The sequence below is a fragment of the Rhinopithecus bieti genome, unplaced genomic scaffold, assembly GCF_001698545.2.
Source record: "Rhinopithecus bieti isolate Rb0 unplaced genomic scaffold, ASM169854v2 scaffold_6481, whole genome shotgun sequence".
Lineage (NCBI taxonomy): Eukaryota > Metazoa > Chordata > Mammalia > Primates > Cercopithecidae > Rhinopithecus > Rhinopithecus bieti.
The window spans coordinates 3,770,020-3,787,130 of record NW_016805314.1 but is presented as its reverse complement, the minus strand read 5'-3'; the positions used below and the strand labels follow the sequence as shown (position 1 = coordinate 3,787,130).

The following is a 17,111-nucleotide window of genomic DNA, read 5'->3' as shown; positions in this document are numbered from 1 at the left end:
TGTATCTACTGGAAGCCAAACCAAGATGCAATTCTTTTCATTACACAAAAAATATCCTCATTAAATAACGTTTGGAAAACAGACAAAGGAATAAAAGAATCAACCAGGAAAACAAAAACAACGAAAGGCAGAAAACAATTGGCTAGAATACTTCCACTCATAACAGCCCCATCAACATTCTGGTTCCTTTTCATCCTGTTTTTCCCCCAAGCAGAGACGTTTTGTGTAATTGCAATCATACAGTATATACTAGTATACCTGCAGCTTGTGTCACCTAAATGATATCATAAGCATTTCTCCATCTTTTTCTCCTTCTTAACCTTGCACAAAAGCAGATGGCAGAAAGATTCTGAAATTAAACCAAGTCAATAAATTCTTACCATTCTCTTTCTTCCACAATAACTACTGTAGTAAAAACTGACACTTTTCCAGAAGTTCCTAGGGCCACTAGAAATAAGATGTTTTTTTTAAAAATGCCTCAACACAAAGAGAGTGTCTAAGAAATGTTAACTCCCTTTCACGTGACAAAGAGACACAAACTGAATATTTACTAGAATCACCTCTGGAAAGATAGAAAAAAATCAAATTCAGCCTCTGTTACCAACAAATTTTTTATTGTCATTGAGAAGATACAGTACGCTCACACCTAACAGTTAAAGCCCAATGTAAACTGGAGTCAGTTACCTTGACTCTCTAAGGGCTGGCGATGTTTTACTCATTTTGTAACCCTAGCATACAGAACAGTGCCTGACATATCATAGATACTCAATAAATGGCTGTTGTACTAAACTAAACTAAAGGCTATGATCTAAGCTTATTTAGAGATAGGAAGGATCGCTGTGGGCTGTGGGCTGAGGTTGTCAAACACAGCAGATAGCATGAATATGGCAGAATTTGATTTTGGCAATAATTTTCAGGAGGAAGGTTGAACCATAGAAACCTTGGGAAACTCTGCAAATGAAAGATAACTAAGAAAAAATGTTCACATAGTCCTAACTATATGAAATAGTTTGATGTCTTTATACAAGCAGCACTGAAACCTCTGCTGTATGTATTAACTAGTCATAGGAAATGTAATATACAACACATAACAGATACTACTTAAAACCAAAAGAAACTCACCAACACAAAACACTACAGCATTCCTGGGACATCAGAAACAAGGGCTAACTCTCAGGAAGCTTTCTGTGTGCCACGCCAAGAAGCAAAGAGACAGTCAATTAAGGCTTTAGCTCTCCATATAGAGCACCACAGTGGATACTGTCCTTGCTAAACTAGGTGTAAAAGAATGTGCTTACCAAAACTTTCTTTCAGGATCTCTTTATGCTCCAGTGAAGCTATTTGCATATACTGCTAGAATTCTGAAAGTATATACAAAGATCTGAAATTTGCATTCAACTTTAACAGCATAACATTCACACCACCTGACTATAAATATACCTTTTTTTTTTCTTCTCCGAGACAGAGTTTCACTCTTGTTCCCCAGTCAGGCGTGCAGTGGCTCAATTTTGGCTCACTGCAACCTCTACCTCTCAGGTTCAAGTGATTCTCCTGCCTCAGCCTCCAGAGTAGCTGGGACAACAGGCGCGCACCACCATGCTCGACTAATTTTTGTATTTTTAGTAGAGACAGGGTTTCACCATGTTGGCCAAGATGTTGATCTCCTGACCTGGTGATTTGCCCACCTCGGCCTCCCAAAGCGCTGGCATGAGCCACCGCACCCTGCCAACTATAAACATATCTTAAAAGAGAATCCAGCTGGGCACAGTGGCTCACGCCTCTAATCTCAGCACTTTGGGAGGCCAAGGTGGGCAGGTCGGTTGAGGTCAAGAGTTCAAGACCAGCCTGGCCAACACGGTGAAACCCCATGTCTACTAAAAATAATACAAACATTAGCCAGGCAAGGTGACACGCATCTGTAATCTCAGCTACTTGGGAGGCTGAGGCAGGAGAATGGCTTGAACCTGTGAGGTGGAGTTTTGCAGTGAGCTGAGCTCACGTCACTGCATCAGAAACTGTCTCAAAAAAAAAAAATCCAACTTCACCACTAGGGTACTCTTCAGCAGACTCCATACATTCTAACTTCATTCACACATATTTTCCTTTCATTACATTTGTGCTTTTAAAAAATTCAAAGAATTTATGGAGAAGGAATTTGCTAATATCACATCTCTAACAGCTGCTAATTGAATGTACTAAATCCACAGCTGTGTCTGTTACATTAAGTGGTCAACTTATACTTGATGAAAGTGTGGTTGCTTTCAAAAGAATTGATTTAAATCCACCCCATGGAGTTTCCTTAAAAACAAGTTCCATAGAGCTTAGGGGTTGTGTGGATAATTCTGCCTGGATGTAATACTGCAATTACTTATGATTAAGTATCTCTAGTACTTATCCATTCAGTCTTCTTAGCCTGAAGCACTGAAGAACAAATGCCATCAACAAGTCATGTGGGAATGAGCAGCTGATATAAAGTACTGCTTGCTTTCAAGACAGGTGTTCTTTGTTTTTTTAAAAACATACATACAAGTCTGACAACGATTATATCTGCCAGATCATTAAGAATTAGAACAACACAAAAGAATATGTCATTCTAAAAAATGTTACTGGAGTCCAAACAAACGTAAATAAAAGAATTAAACATTTTTTCAAAATTTCCCAGAAATTTTGATTTTCAGATTTTGACATGCTTCAGCACACAAATTGTCTTATCTGAAGAATGAAAACTGTTACTGTTTTAATTCTAAATAAGGCACTTCTCTCTTATCAAAGATTTGGAAGCCTAACACTAATTAGTACACAATCATTCAAAAGAGACATGTGGCATAACATTTGTAAAGCTGAACCACGCCTGTCATGAGTCAACAAAAGAATATTTTATATACAAACCACATAGTGTTGAAAACTTGATAATTTGTTTAAACTGATCCATTAAAAGAACTCCACTGTCAAATGGAATAATACAAATAACTAAAATTTGATTAACACAAGTAATGAAGGATTTCCCATTTAGAACGCAAAGGATATCACTATCGACAAGGGTCTGAATCTCTCCATACTTCTGTTTCTTCATCCACAAAAGGGCACAATAATAGTAACAACTTCTTAGAGTTATCAAGATTAAATACATTAGTACACATTAAATTCTTGTAACAGAGCCTGGCAAAGGGTAACCACAAAAGAAATATTTGCCATTATATCAAGAACCAAAATTTTTAAAATGAAAATAAATTGTAATAGCAATTGAGAATAATCATAAAAAATAAAAAAGACACAGTTGTCATGACTTCTGGAAGAACAGTTTTAGGGTATGCTTAAAGCATAAACCAAATAATGGAAAAAGAGCCCCCTACTAAAAAAAGACAGCTACATGCCTTCAAAGTGGATTAATACATCCTATCACCTCGATTCTTTGTCATTAGTACTAGTTTGCAAAATTGGATTCTTCCTCCTATGCTCTGCATGTAAATCCCAGCCCCTACTAGCAAAAAAAGCCACAAAACTAGTCCCTTAGGGGAAGGAAATCAGAAGTTAAGGGTAGGTGAAGCTCTTCGTATTTTCTAGTTTTATTAACAAATTACCAAGTTGAAATTCATTCCTGAGCTAAACTGTCAAATGCTTCTGCAACAAAAACTGCAAACTTTCACGTGAACATATCTTTTCAACAATAGAGAGTTGTTCCAGGCTGTGAATAGGACAGTGTCAGTGTGACCAACACAGCGGGTGCTGGACATTCCTGACACCCTTGTCCCCTGGCTAGCCTTTGATCACTTATCTCCCAACGGCATTTGGTTTGGGGAATCACTTTCAGGCAAAGTATATAGACTGTGCCTTAGTGTATATCATCTACACGCTAAAACTCATCCTTTGTCACAGAGCCCATCACGAGCATCCCGTTAGCATAAAGCACCAAACACAGGAATGCTTTGTTTTCCAAAATCTGTCCACCTTCACTCCTCAACAGTCCCTCCGTGTTTTAATTTGTATATTCTGTAAAACATCATGGGATGACGGTGGCAACTCAATTAAATAATAAAATGACCTAAGAACCGAAAAAGGTCCTGGTCTGGTTACCTGCGGACGGCTGCCGGGGAAAACTGTGGTGTACTGACTGCTTTAGGTCAACATGAGGTGGAGGCTTCACTGCTTACTTAGAATGCAGCCTTGGAAAGCAGACTAGAAAACAGATTGATGAAACCCACCTCACAGAGTTGCTGAAAGGAGTAATGGAGATAATGACTCCAAAGTGCCTAGTAGATAGTGCACGCTCACTAAACGAAAGCTATTTTAGTCCTCTGTACAACTGTCCAGGAAAATGTGGATCTAATGAGAATTCCAAACAGAGGGAAAGAAAACTGACAAAACTCAAGTTTATTCGTGTGTCTTGGTCAAATGCCCCGAATGCTATTTCCGGATAAGGGTCTGCGTGGTCTCCTCGGCCAGGACAGAGACAAAAAAGGTACTGGATTGATATCCATTTTATTTCTGCAAAAGAAAAGCAGTTCCTTTGTTTGTGTCGAGTCAAACGAACTGCAGATCCCCAGGAGGCTGTGACCAGCAGCCCGCCAGGCCTCGGAGCTCTACCTCGCGGGTCCTCAGCTGCGGCCCCGCTCGAAGTCCCTTCTGGAGGGCACAGCGCTGCTGCGCAGGGTCTTCCAGCAAGTTCCAGCGCCCACGCCGCAGCTGCCGCGCTCCCTCCAGAGGGCCGTGCCCACCGCCCGGGAGGGCGCCACGCCGGGGAGGAGCCCACCGCCCAGCACAGAGCCCGCCCGGGAGGAGCCCGCCCCCGGGGTCCGACGGCTGTCCGGGGCCGACTCACTGCCTGGGACGGGCCCCCACCCCAAATCAGCTCCCCGCCCAGGTCCCACTGCCGGCCGTCCCAGGGCCCCTCCAGCCGGCCCCCGCCCGAGCCAGGCCCGAGTCCCAGCCCCGCTGCGGGAACGCGGGCGCGCGCCGCCCCTCCGGCCCGGGACCCCGGGAGCCCTCGGAGCCGGGACCGCTATTCTCTCCCGGACCGGCTCCAGCCGCTTCGGCCCGCTCTGCTTCCGTCGCCCCCAGACCCTAGTCTCCCAACAGCGGAAACGCGCAAACTCACCCCTGAACAGCAGCAGCAGGAAGAAGTCCGGCAGCCGAGCGCAGAGCCGGAGTCGCGGCGGCCGCCTCAGCGCCATGTCGAGGGGAGCTGAGGGGCCAGCGGCCGCGCGGCGCAGCTTGTAGTCCCCGCGCGCATGCGCCCAGCCCGCCAGGACGCTGCGACCCGCCCCAGTTACCATAGCGACCGCCGGGCCCAGCCGAGCCGGCACCATGGTGACAGAGGAAGCTGAAGTCTCCTTGCTTACGGATGCAGCGATGCTCTGGACCGGCACATGGGTTCTCTTTCAATGAACTTGGCGGGAGGAGAGTAAAGAAGTACGTCCAAGAGTGAAGCGGGGTATATTTCTATAGCTATAGAATAAATCCATCGCAACAGGTCGGAGAAGGAACACTCCTTTAAAATTTGGGAAACAAAGTATTTCTTATTTTACAAATAAGGGTGCAGCCCAGTTATCTTGGAAGCCTTATTGCCTTCACATCTTTTGGGCCCCCAATTCCAAATGTGATGGAAGGAAAAGAGCTGAAATCTGCTTAAAACATAAGCAATACATACATTATACAATACATAAAAGTGATACCTTGCTAAAATAATTTGTTTCTGTGGTAGATCAAAAGCATGATGGTATACCCAATAGTTTATTCTGCAGAAAAGCAGACTAATTATTTGCTCTGATTCCTGAATACTGGGAGATGGCAAAACCAGGGAAGAACAGGTAAGATGAGGACAAACAGGAAAAATGAAGAGAAGGATAAACTGAAGCAGAAATTAGATCTAAAAGAGCAGGAGTATTTAAAGTCTCACTTAATACTATGGAAAATACTTGAAAAGCTTGTATTTTAGCAAGTATAGAAAGTACACCTCCAATGTTCCCAGAAACAACAATCTAGCAACAGAATTCTGAATATAATTGTTAGCAAAATAAGCCAGTTTCCAACTAATATTTTCAATGTTTAACTTTTCATATACTCATGCTACTTTTCAGTATTTTAGTTTTATGCAAAATAGAAGAATATTTATATATTATGTATACCAAATTTATATATGTAAATGCCAGGAAACGTGAAATACATTGAGATTGTTGCCAAGAATATACTTCAGTTTCCATCACTGTATAATCTTCTTTGTAAATCTTTATAACTGCTCGGATCTTTATGTGAATTGATTACCTTCTCAAAAATCTTATAGAGACAGAATAAAAATTTAAAAATGACTCAATTACCTACTATGATCCTATTTGTCTTTCCATTCATAAACCTCCTTTATGTTCCAGGTCACCATGCACTAAATCACAAGTAAAAGTGTGTAAAAGTTGTTTTATAATGGTGGCCCCTTTCCCTTTATCAAACACAAAATTGAGAAATTTAAAAGAAGAAAATTCGTCTTAGGCCCACTGACATTTTCTTCTGCCCTCTCTTTTCCCTATTATTCCCTTTAGCGCCTGGTCACATGGCCAGACATATTTACCTAACTGAAGGAACTGTTTGGGTTACTTGGAAATGTGAGATGGTGTCTGACTGTGGACAGAGTACAGTTTTCAAAAACCAGTGCCTCTTTTCTCCTGCAGAATTTTCAGTGTTTGCACTGTAAAATGGTCTGTCTGTTAAATGGTCTTCTCTGCTAGGGAATCTTTTGAAACTCAGACCGAGATTACAAAGAAAGGCTGCATGAATATTCCATAAGGGGCAGAGGTTCCTATGAGAGTGGATGGCAGGTGCTTCATTGTAAAACATTGATTTTCTTCTGCAGATGGAGTCAGTATGTCATTACCAACAGCTGAGACAGTTCCTGGAATGGAAGTCTAACTAGGGATGCAGCAGAGTGGGGGTAGGAAACACGTGGCTGTGAAGTGGTTTGCTCTTCCTTAGGTTTTCATTGTTCCATGGAGAGCTCTGACCCTGTGCAGAAGGGAATCAGAGCTCAATAAGGCCAGCAGCAAAGCCCTGGAAGCATTCTGTGAGCAGGGCTGAGGAGGCTCTGCCTCCATCACAGCATTATCCATCTGAATAGGCTTATTTCTAAGGTGTAGCTTACTAAGGAGAGATGCATTTCTTAAAAGAGCTGAGGGAACTGAATGTAAACCAACAATTAAATGCTAAGCCCTGGCCAGGTGTGGTTGCTCACGCCTATAATCTCAGCACTTTGGGAGACCAAGGAGGGAGGATCATGAGGTCAGGAGTTCGAGCCTGACCAACATGGTGAAACTCTGTCTCTACTAAAAATACAAAAATTAGCTGGGCATGGTGGCAGGCACCTGTAATCCCAGCTACTCGGGAGGCTGAGGCAGGAGAATCACTTGAACCCACGAGGTGGAAGTTGCAGTGAGCTGAGATCGCGCTACTGCACTTCAGCCTGGGTGACAGAGCGAGACTCTGTCTCAAAAACAAAACAAAACAAAAAACAAACAAAAAAGCTAAGCCCCCCAACAATCTGAATTGACCCCTCCTCTCAGCCAAAGGTACTTCAAAGTTAACCTGAAAAATTAGTTTAGCCATGATGGGGGAGTTAGATATACCTTATTATACCCTCTTCCCTTTTGGAATTCAGGCCAACTGACCAGCATCAACATTAAAACAGATTTTAAGACTGATAGGGCCAGGTGCAGTGGCTCATGCCTCTAATCCAGGCCCTTTAGGAGGCCAAGGTGGGCAAATCACCTCAGGTCAGAATTTCAAGACCAGCCTGGCCAACATGATGAAACCCTGTCTCTACTAAAAATACAAAAAATTAACCAGGCATGGTGGTGCATGCCTGTAGTTCCAGCTACTTGGGAGACTGAGGCAGGAGAATTGCTGGAACCCAGGAGGCGGAGGTTGCAGTGAGCTGAGATTGTGCCCCTGCACTCCACCTGGACAACACAATGAGACTCTGTCTGAAAAAAAAAAAAAAAAAAGACTGATACAACAGACTATCTCTCTCTGAAGCCTGTTACCTGGAGGCTTCATCTACATGATAAAAACTTGGTCTCCACAACCCTTATTCTAACCCAGACATTCCTTTCTTGATTGCTTGCTTGTTTGCTTTTTTTCTTTTTTTTCTTTTTTGACAGGGTCTTACCCTGTCACTCAGGCTGGAGCGCAGTGGCACACAATCATGGCTCATGCTTGAGCCTCGACCTTCAGGCTCAAGCAATCCTCCCACTTCAGCCTCCTGAGCAGCTGGGACCACAGGCATGTGCTACCATGGCTGGCTAATTTTTCTACTTTTTTTTGGTAGAGATGGGATCTCACCATGTTGCCCAAGCTGATCTTGAACTTCTGGGCTAAAGTAATTTGCCAACCTCAACTTCCCAATGCGCTAGGATTACAGAAGCGAGCCACTGCCCCAGAGCCAGACCAGACATTTCTTTCTATCAGAATAATCTTTGAATCTGCCTATGACCTGAAATCCCAACCCCACCTGCTTACAGTTGTCCCGCCTTTCTAGACAGAACCAATGTACACCTTACATGTATTGACTGATGCCCCGTGTCTCAAGAAAAGAAAAATAAGAATGTGATCATAACTTCTGTTCCTTTACCATGCTCTTCTAGCCCTGAACAATCATCTGAAGTCAACCCGCATCGCATGAGAGAAGTGGGGTCCTTTGACTAATGGAAGTCTCTGACCCCAGAGCCCTTCTTGAAAGCCTTCTTCAGGGCTTTTCAAAGACCTGGGTGTGTTTCTGTTTCTCCATCTCCCCTCTCTTTAAGTCCCATCTTCCTCACAATATTTTCAACTACGTTATCCCACATTTTATTTCAACTCTTATCCCCTGCTCTTTCCTTCAAAGTACTTCTTTAATTTTATTTAAATAGGAAAACCTTCTCCCACCTCCCTCTAAAGAAACAGTGGCGGCCGGGCGCGGTAGCTCAAGCCTGTAATCCCAGCACTTTGGGAGGCCGAGACGGGCGGATCACGAGGTCAGGAGATCGAGACCATCCTGGCGAACACGGTGAAACCCCGTCTCTACTAAAAAATACCAAAAAAGCTAGCCAGGTGAGGTGGCGGGCGCCTGTAGTCCCAGCTACTCGGGAGGCTGAGGCAGGAGAAAGCCCTTGACACAGAGTTGCTTCCCCAGGGCTGATGTTCCTGGGAATTTCTCACTTTGGGTCCTGTGAATATCACCCATGCTGCCTATGTCAAGGTGTCTGCCTCAATTCTTTCTTTGAGGACGTGGAGAAGCAGGTGCCCCTGCAGACACCAAAGAAAAGGTGTCTGAGAAAAGGTGTTGGAGATAGCCAGTAAACAGCCGTCCCCAGTCACCTTCCAGGAGGGATCCCTGTGATGGCATAAAACAGACCAGAATTTTTTTACCCTCTTCACTTGACTTGTCAAGTATTTGCCCTGGCCTGGGGAGAAGGTGAGAGGCTGTTTTCTGGACTGTGCCTCGGGGCTGAGGACACAGATGAGCCCCAGGGACAGGTCTGCCGCCTTCATTGGCTTCAGGGGAGGTCCCGGATCACCTGCTGCTTGTGGGTTAGGGCTGAGACGATCTGGGTGGGGTGGCCCAGAGGGTACCTGCGGCAGTCTGGTGCACCAGTCCCATGCCTCCAGGATGCTCCAACTACTTTGTTTACAGATGGGAGATATTTTTATTCCAGCCCTCCAATTAGAGATAATTTTCTCTTCACACAAATTACACCATGGAGTGTTTACTTCCTGGCGGCCCCAGTGAGAGACCGGGGCCTCCGCTCTTTTCCCTCCTCTGCTACTGAGATCTTGCACTTTACACAGAGTCCCGGACAGGGTCAACCCTCCGTTTCAGGGCTTTGGAATGGGGAAAGCTCTTCCAAAGGCGTTTGACAGAGTAATGTGTGTGGCTCAGAGCTTTCCAGGATGGGAAGGATACTTTTTAGTGGTGGCCACTGCAGAGGTTCTGGATACCCTATTCCAGGACTGGAAATGCGGGGACATAATTCAGTTCCCAGGTTTCTAATGTGAAGAGGGTTATTCCACAGGAAACCTTTTCCCCAGAAATTATTCAAGACCATGCCCCTTGAGCAAGCAGACAAAAGCTCTGAATAAGACTCTATAGTTAAGGATGGGTGTGGTGGCTCACCCTTGTAATCCCAGCACTTTGGGAGGCTGAGGCAGGCGGATCATGAAGTCAGGAGATTGAGACTATCCTGGCTAACACAGTGAAACCCCGTTTCTACTAAAAATACAAAAAAATTAGCTGAGCGTGGTGGTGGGCGCCTGTAGTCCCAGGTACTCAGGAGGCTGAGGCAGAAGAATGATGTGAACCTGGGAGGCGGAGCTTGCAGTGAGCCAAGATCGCACCACTGCACTTCAGCCTGGGCGCCAAAGTGAGACTTGGTCTCAAAAACAAAACAAAACAAAAAAACACTCTATAGTTTGTCTTTAATGCCATGAAATTATATTCCCACGAAATTTGGGATCAGGAAGAATGGATGTATTTGGTCTTCTTGAGTGATTCTCAGAATCCTGAAAGCACTCAAGACACTCAGTGGAGACCTACTCCAGTGGGGATGGCCATGCAGCCCATGAAGGGCAGAGAACTTGAATCCTGCATCCCCAAAGGGCACCTATGCTTCTGCAACCATTACACTCAGAGGTCACACCTTAGTCCATTTCTCTTCCAGGCAATATATTGTTTTCCAGCTGGGCATTGTTCCTTGGGTTGCACTGTCCCTGTGCCCCAGGCCTACCACCAGTTGCTGCCCAGGGCAGAACACAGGAAGGAAACAGGAAACGCTGCTGAGCTTAGAGGTACAAGATTCTCCTTGTGCACTCCCCACAGGGAAGCAGTGGCCACCCGCACTGCCACTGGCCTAATATCAGTTCCCTCATTTTTCATCTGGATTGTTAAAATGATCCATAGGTATATCTTCCTGTATCTTTTCAAAATTGCAACTAGGACCCAGGACAACAAGAGGTGCTCAGTAAGTATCTTTGCAATGAATGAAAATAAGACGCCTGTGCCCTGCAGAACTAGCATCTGCTCACATTGTTCTGCTTAAAATTCTCAGCACCTTCAAAATATAGTTAACACCCCTTAGTACCGCAGTCCCCAACGTTTTTGGCACCAGGGACTCGTTTTGTGGAAGACAAGTTTTCCACGGAAGGGTTGGGTGGGGTGGTGTTTCCGGATGAAACTGTTTCACCTCAGATCATCAGGCTGATTAGTTAGCTTCTCACAAGGAGCGTGCAACTTAGATCCCTCCTTGCAGAAGGGTTTGTGCTCCTATGAGACTAATGCTGATCTGACAGGAGGCAGAGCTCAGGTGGTAACGCTCTTCTTCCCACCCCTCACCTCCTGCTGTGTGGCCCAGTTCCTAACCGCTACCAGTCCACAGCCTGGGGATTGGGGACCCCTGCCTTAGTATAACCAAAGAAGGAGTGGATGAAAAAACACACCCTGGCCGGGCGCGGTGCTCAAAGCCTGGTAATCCCAGCACTTTGGGAGCCCGAGACGGGAGGGATCACGAGGTCAGCAGATCCGAGACCATCCTGGCTAACACGGTGAAACCCCGTTCCTACTAAAAAAAATACAAAACTACCTAGCCGGGCAAGGTGGCGGGCGCCTGTAGTCCCAGTTACTCGGGAGGGGAGGCTGAGGCAAGAGAATGGCATAAACCCGGGAGGTGGAGCTTGCAGTGAGCTGAGATCCAGCCACTGCACTCCAGCCCGGGCGACAGAGCGAGACTCCGTCTCAAAAAAAAAAAAAGAAAAAAAAGAAAAAAAGAAAAAACACACCCTATGTTCATGAGCATCACAACTTCAGCATCTCATACCACCCCTCATCCACTGCCCTGAATCTAGCTACGCTGAGTTAGCTGTGGTTCTTAAAACCTGCCAAGTTCTTGTGAGCCATTGCAGTTGCCTATGCAGTCCTTGCTGCCTGTATTACCCTCCCCATCAGCCTGATGTCGCTGAAAAGAGTCAAACTCTGTAAAACATTTGAAGAGATTTATCCCGAGCCAAATATAAGTTACCATTGGTCCGTGACGCAGCCTGTAGGAGATCCTGAGAACAGGTGCCCAAGGTGGTCGGGCACAGCTTGGTTTTAGACATTTTAGGGAGACAGGAGACATCAATCAATACATGTAAGATGTCCATTGGTTTGGTCTAGAAAGGCAGGATAACTGGGGGATTCCAGGTAATGGGTAGATAGGAGACAAAAGGCTGCATTACTTTGGGTCTTTGATCAGCCTTTCACTGAAATCACAACTTACATGTGAGAGAGGGGTAGAGGAATAGTCGTGCATGCCTTAGTCCAGCTCAGTGAATCTGCATTTTTTACATAAACAATAGGGCAGAAGAAGCAAACAGATATGCATTTGTCTCAGGTGAGCAGAGGGATGAATTTCTATCCTGTGTCTGTGAAGATCAGCTATCAATTTACATGGCCAAGGTAAAATTCAACAGAACTATTTTTAGAGTAAAGATCTTGAGGCCCACAAGGAATTTCCTTGGGGGCAGATTGTGAGATTTAACAACTTCATAGCTATTTATTTAGGAATAAAATAGGAGGCAGGCTTGCCTGACATGGTTCCCAGCTTGACTTCTCAGCTTGGTGATTTCAGGGTCCCAAGATTTGTTTTCCTTTCAAACTAGTCAGTTTCCTAACACCACTGTATCCTCTTGGAACCCCTTCCAGCATCATGTCCTCATGGTAGAACTTCCTGGCCCCAGAGTCCCCTCCAGGATGGTTTAGGTGGCCCTCCTGTGTGCTTCTGTAACACTGTGGGTGCATCTGTCTCACACTCCATTGCATTGGATTGTAATGCCATATTTTCTCTGTGGTTCTAGTTCAGACTTCTAGAGTCTAATGCTGTGTTCAATCTCCTCCTTTGCTAATACGTATGTTTGAGGCTATAATTCTTTCTAAGTACTGCAGTAGCTACATCCCACAATTTGTAATATACATTGTCTTCAATGTCACTAGGTCCCAAGTATTTCATAATTTCATTTGCCATCTCTACTTGACCACTTATCATTTAGAAGTCTGTTTATAAGTTTCTCAATATATGGAGGCTGGACTTGTGTTGCCATCATAGACTGCCTTGGTCTATGATGAGAACAAGGTCTATGTAAAATCAATGCTTTTGTATTTGTTGAGCCTGACATTATGGCTTAGTAATGGTTAATTGTTTTAAATGTACCATGTGTGTATTCTCTAATGTTCGGGCTTAGAGTTCTAAGTATGTATCTATTCAGTTCAATTTCTTTATTACGCTACTCAAAACTTTACTACTTTTGCTTACTTTTTTTTTTTAATTCAGCTATCAATTCCTGGAAAAGGTTTATTAAATATCACCCTATGATTATGGATTTCTCAGTATCTCAGTATAATTCCGTCAAGGTGCTTTTTATTCTTCACCATGCGGCATGCCAGTTTGGGAAAGTCACACCACACTGGCGACGTGAGGAAGCACATGACCTCCCCCTTCCCAAGGGTTCCACCCTCTTCCTTTCTCCTTATCCCTCAGGCTCAACCCGCAAAATGCCACTCTGGCCTCAGAGCATCTCTTTTCATTCCCAAGCTTCCTGAAGCCTTAGCTCCTCTCCCAAATAGGCCTATAACATTTTCTTCCAAACAAACATGGTCCTCTTGAATGAATCTACGACAAACACAATGCTCCCCATCACGCTGTGGCATCCTAATTAGGGAAAAGGAGTCAGGCTGGCATGACCAGGAGAAAGCAGAGATAGAGGAAGTAGATAAGCTATAGATCTGCCTTCCCTCATGGTCCGGAACATATAGACAAAGAGAGGAAGGAGATAAGTTATGGGTCTGCCTTTCTTTACGGCCCAAGACATGCAGCCCTCCTGAGCAGATAAGGTCCAGAACTCACAGGCTTCCTGCTCGTCACCAAATGCCTCAATTTGTCAGACACCTCAGCTGACAGAAGAATGCAGGTTAGCTCACTGCTCCCTTGGCGTTATCAATTCGCCCAACAACTACCCTATAAAAATCCCTAGCCAGCCTTTGTCTCTTCGCAGTCAGCTTCTCTCCTGCTGGTTCTGCCCACTGCTCCCCAGCAACATACAATGTACTTTCCTACTTTCTTTTTTCTTTTCTTTTTTTTCCTTTTTTTTTTTGATATGGGATTTTGCTCTTGCTGCCCAGGCTGGAGTGCAATGGCACGATCTCGGCTCACTGCAACCTCCACCTCCCGGGTTCAAGCAATTCTCCTTCCTCAGCCTCCTGAGTAGCTGGGATTACAGGCATGGCATGCGCCACCATGCCCAGATAATTTTGTATTTTTAGTAGAGACGGGGTTTCACCATGTTGGTCAGGCTGGTCTTAAACTCCCAACCTCAGGTGATCCACCCGCCTTGGCCTCCCAAAGTGCTGGGATTACAGGCGTGAGCCACCGAGCCCAGCCGTACTTTCTTACTTTCTCTAATAAATCTGTCCTTCTTTACCTACAACTCTCTTGGTAAATTCTTTTTGTTGTTGTTGTTAAAGAGGAGGCTTCACCATCTTGGCCAGGCTGGTCTTGAACTCCTGACCTCAGGCAATCCACCCGCCTCGGCCTCCCAAAGTGCTGGGATTACAAGTGTGAGTCACCATGTCCGCCCTTGGTAAATTCTTTTACTCCTCACCACTGGCCAAGATACTCGTGGCTTACCACGACACATATCATGTCAGAGTTATGGTTTCCACATCATATTTTCCAATTGGACCTCCAGTTCAGGAAGGGCCTCATCTCAGGCATCCCGGGGGGTGTACCACACAGTGTTGTTCAAGAAACACGTTAGAATGCTAAGAAAAACACACAAGTGTCATAAGGGCATGCAACGTAGAACCACCTATAAAGCATGTTAAGAATAAAAGAATATCTTCGTGCTTAGAATAATTAAGAAAGTTTTCTTCCTGAAGATGGGGAAATACTTGGAGTAACTCTTGATAATCACCTAACACTATTTAACTGTTCATCTAGCAAACATTATGTTGTGTTTGTGCTAGGAACTCAGCACCAGCACCAGAGATAGCTTGGACACCGTTGTTTTTTGGTTGGTTTTGTTTTTTTTATGTTTTGTTTTGCTTTTCCCCTCAAAGAACCCATGTTCCCATGGAAGAGATGGGAAGAAAAATCTAGGAAACCTCTAGGTGAACCAGTTGAAGCAAAGGTACAACTGTTCCTAGTATGTCTCAGAATATCAATGACTCCCACAGAATGGAACAATCTCTGATGAAGAGGAGTTAACAGGTAACAAACCATAGGGGAAATTGAGCACCACAGGCGGGAGCCAGTGTATCTACCCGACAGGTGGGAGCACTGCACCTTCCTTTTCTTAGGGATCCAGGAAACCTCACAATGATGGAGTCTGCCATACTACCACATTGCACAGAGAAATTCTGAATAAGAGGGCAGAAAAATTAAAATGCACATGGAGCTTGAAACAAAGAAATAAATCTCCAACTCACCAACACAGGAAGGAATTCAAAGCCAAAATAAATTTGCAAGTCAGAGCCACGATAGTATGAGGAGGAGGAGGAAGTCCTAGAAAGAGCTGGGGGAGCAGAAACAACATCCACTGGGTGGGTCAGAGAGAACCTAGGGCCCATTCGAAGCCGGACTTTGGAACCAACACCCTGCTCCCTCAGGGGAAGGTGGCCAGGAAAAAACTCCATCCATCAGTTTCTGCCCTAGGTTCTGGGTGAGAAGAAAAACCACTTCCTGCGGGAAACTCAAGTCTCAACCAGATATGGTAGCTCACACCTGTAATCCTAGCACTTTGGGAGGCCGAGGTGGGAGGATCACTTGAGGTCAGGAGTTTGAGACCATCCTGGCCAACACGGCAAAACCCCATCTCTACTAAAAATACAGAAATTAGCCAGGCATGGTGGTGGGTGCTTGTAATCCCAGTTACTGAGAGGGCTGAGGCAGGAGAATCGCTTGAACCCAGTAGGCAGAGGTTCCCATGAGCCAAGATCATGCCACTGCACTCCAGCCTGGGCGACAGAGTCTCCAGGCCTGCATCACATGCTGGTGTTGGGTGTGAACTTATACCGTCTCCCATGGTGTGGAAGTCCCCAAGCCCAGAAATTAATGTAAAACCTGTGGTCACACTGGGGAAACCTCTAGACGAACCAGTTGAAGCAAAGGTACAACTGTTCCTAGTATGTCTCAGAATATCAATGACTCCCACAGAATGGAACAATCTCTGATGAAGAGGAGTTAACAGGTAACAAACCATAGGGGAAATTGCGCACCACAGGCGGGAGCCAGTGTATCTACCCGACAGGTGGGAGCACTGCACCTTCCAAACCCTGAGATAACAGAAGGATCCAAAAGAGATAATAAGATAAGTGGACTTGAAAAGTACAGAGAGATGAAAGGACTAGCAAACACAGAGATATAAAAAGCACGCCTGGAAAGAACAGGCAGATGAGAAAAAGAGAAACATAGGAAAACCCAAACCAAAACCCAAAACCTCTCACCAGAAGAATCAAACAGTAGCCTAAAAGAAAACTTGTGAAGTAGAAGATGGATCTTAGAAAACTATCCGGGATGAGCCACAGGGTATGAAATAGAAAATAGAAATAGAAAAAAAATGTTGGCCGGCGGTGGCTCACGCCTGTTATCCCTGCACTTTGGGTGGCCTAGGCGGGTGGATCATCTGAAGTCAGGAGTTCGAGACCAGCCTGACCAACCTAGTGAAATCCTCATCTCTACTGAAAATACAAAAATTGTCTGGGCGTGGTGGAGGGCGCCTGTAATCCCAGCTACTTGGGAGGCTAAGGCAGGAGAATTGCTTGAACTCGGGAGGTGGAAGTTGCAGTGAGCCGAGATCAGGCCACTGCACCCCAGCCTGGGTAACAGAATGAGACTCCATCTAAAAAAAAAAAAAAGAAGATTTTAAGAGATGCGCACTATAGAAACATGTTGTAGTGGAATAAAATAAAAACATGGGTCTAAAGGCAGTAATTGAAGAGGGAATGCCTCAGAATTTGCCAGAATTGGTGAAAGACATGAGTTCTTTTGTTTTTTGTTTTGTTTTGCTTTTGTTTTTTTTCTTTTTTTTTTTTTTTTTTTTTTTTTTTTTATTTGAGATGGAGTTTC

The 17,111-nt window shown here is 44.8% G+C and overlaps 1 protein-coding gene and 1 long non-coding RNA gene across 2 annotated transcripts in view; both read right to left on the bottom strand.

Moving 5' to 3' along the window:
• JAM3 (junctional adhesion molecule 3) overlaps nt 1-5,323 on the bottom strand; it is a 73,344-nt gene extending 68,021 nt beyond the window's left edge. Inside the window, exon 1 of the mRNA XM_017872169.1 lies at nt 5,096-5,323. Within this exon, the coding sequence (XP_017727658.1) occupies nt 5,096-5,306 (211 nt within the window). The 5' untranslated portion in view covers nt 5,307-5,323. The remainder of the gene's footprint in view (nt 1-5,095) is intronic.
• A 267-nt stretch (nt 5,324-5,590) lies between these two features.
• Nucleotides 5,591-17,111, bottom strand: part of LOC108529696 (uncharacterized) — a 37,849-nt gene continuing 26,328 nt past the window's right edge. The window contains exon 6 of the long non-coding RNA XR_001885640.1: nt 5,591-6,990. This is a non-coding gene — a long non-coding RNA (uncharacterized LOC108529696). The remainder of the gene's footprint in view (nt 6,991-17,111) is intronic.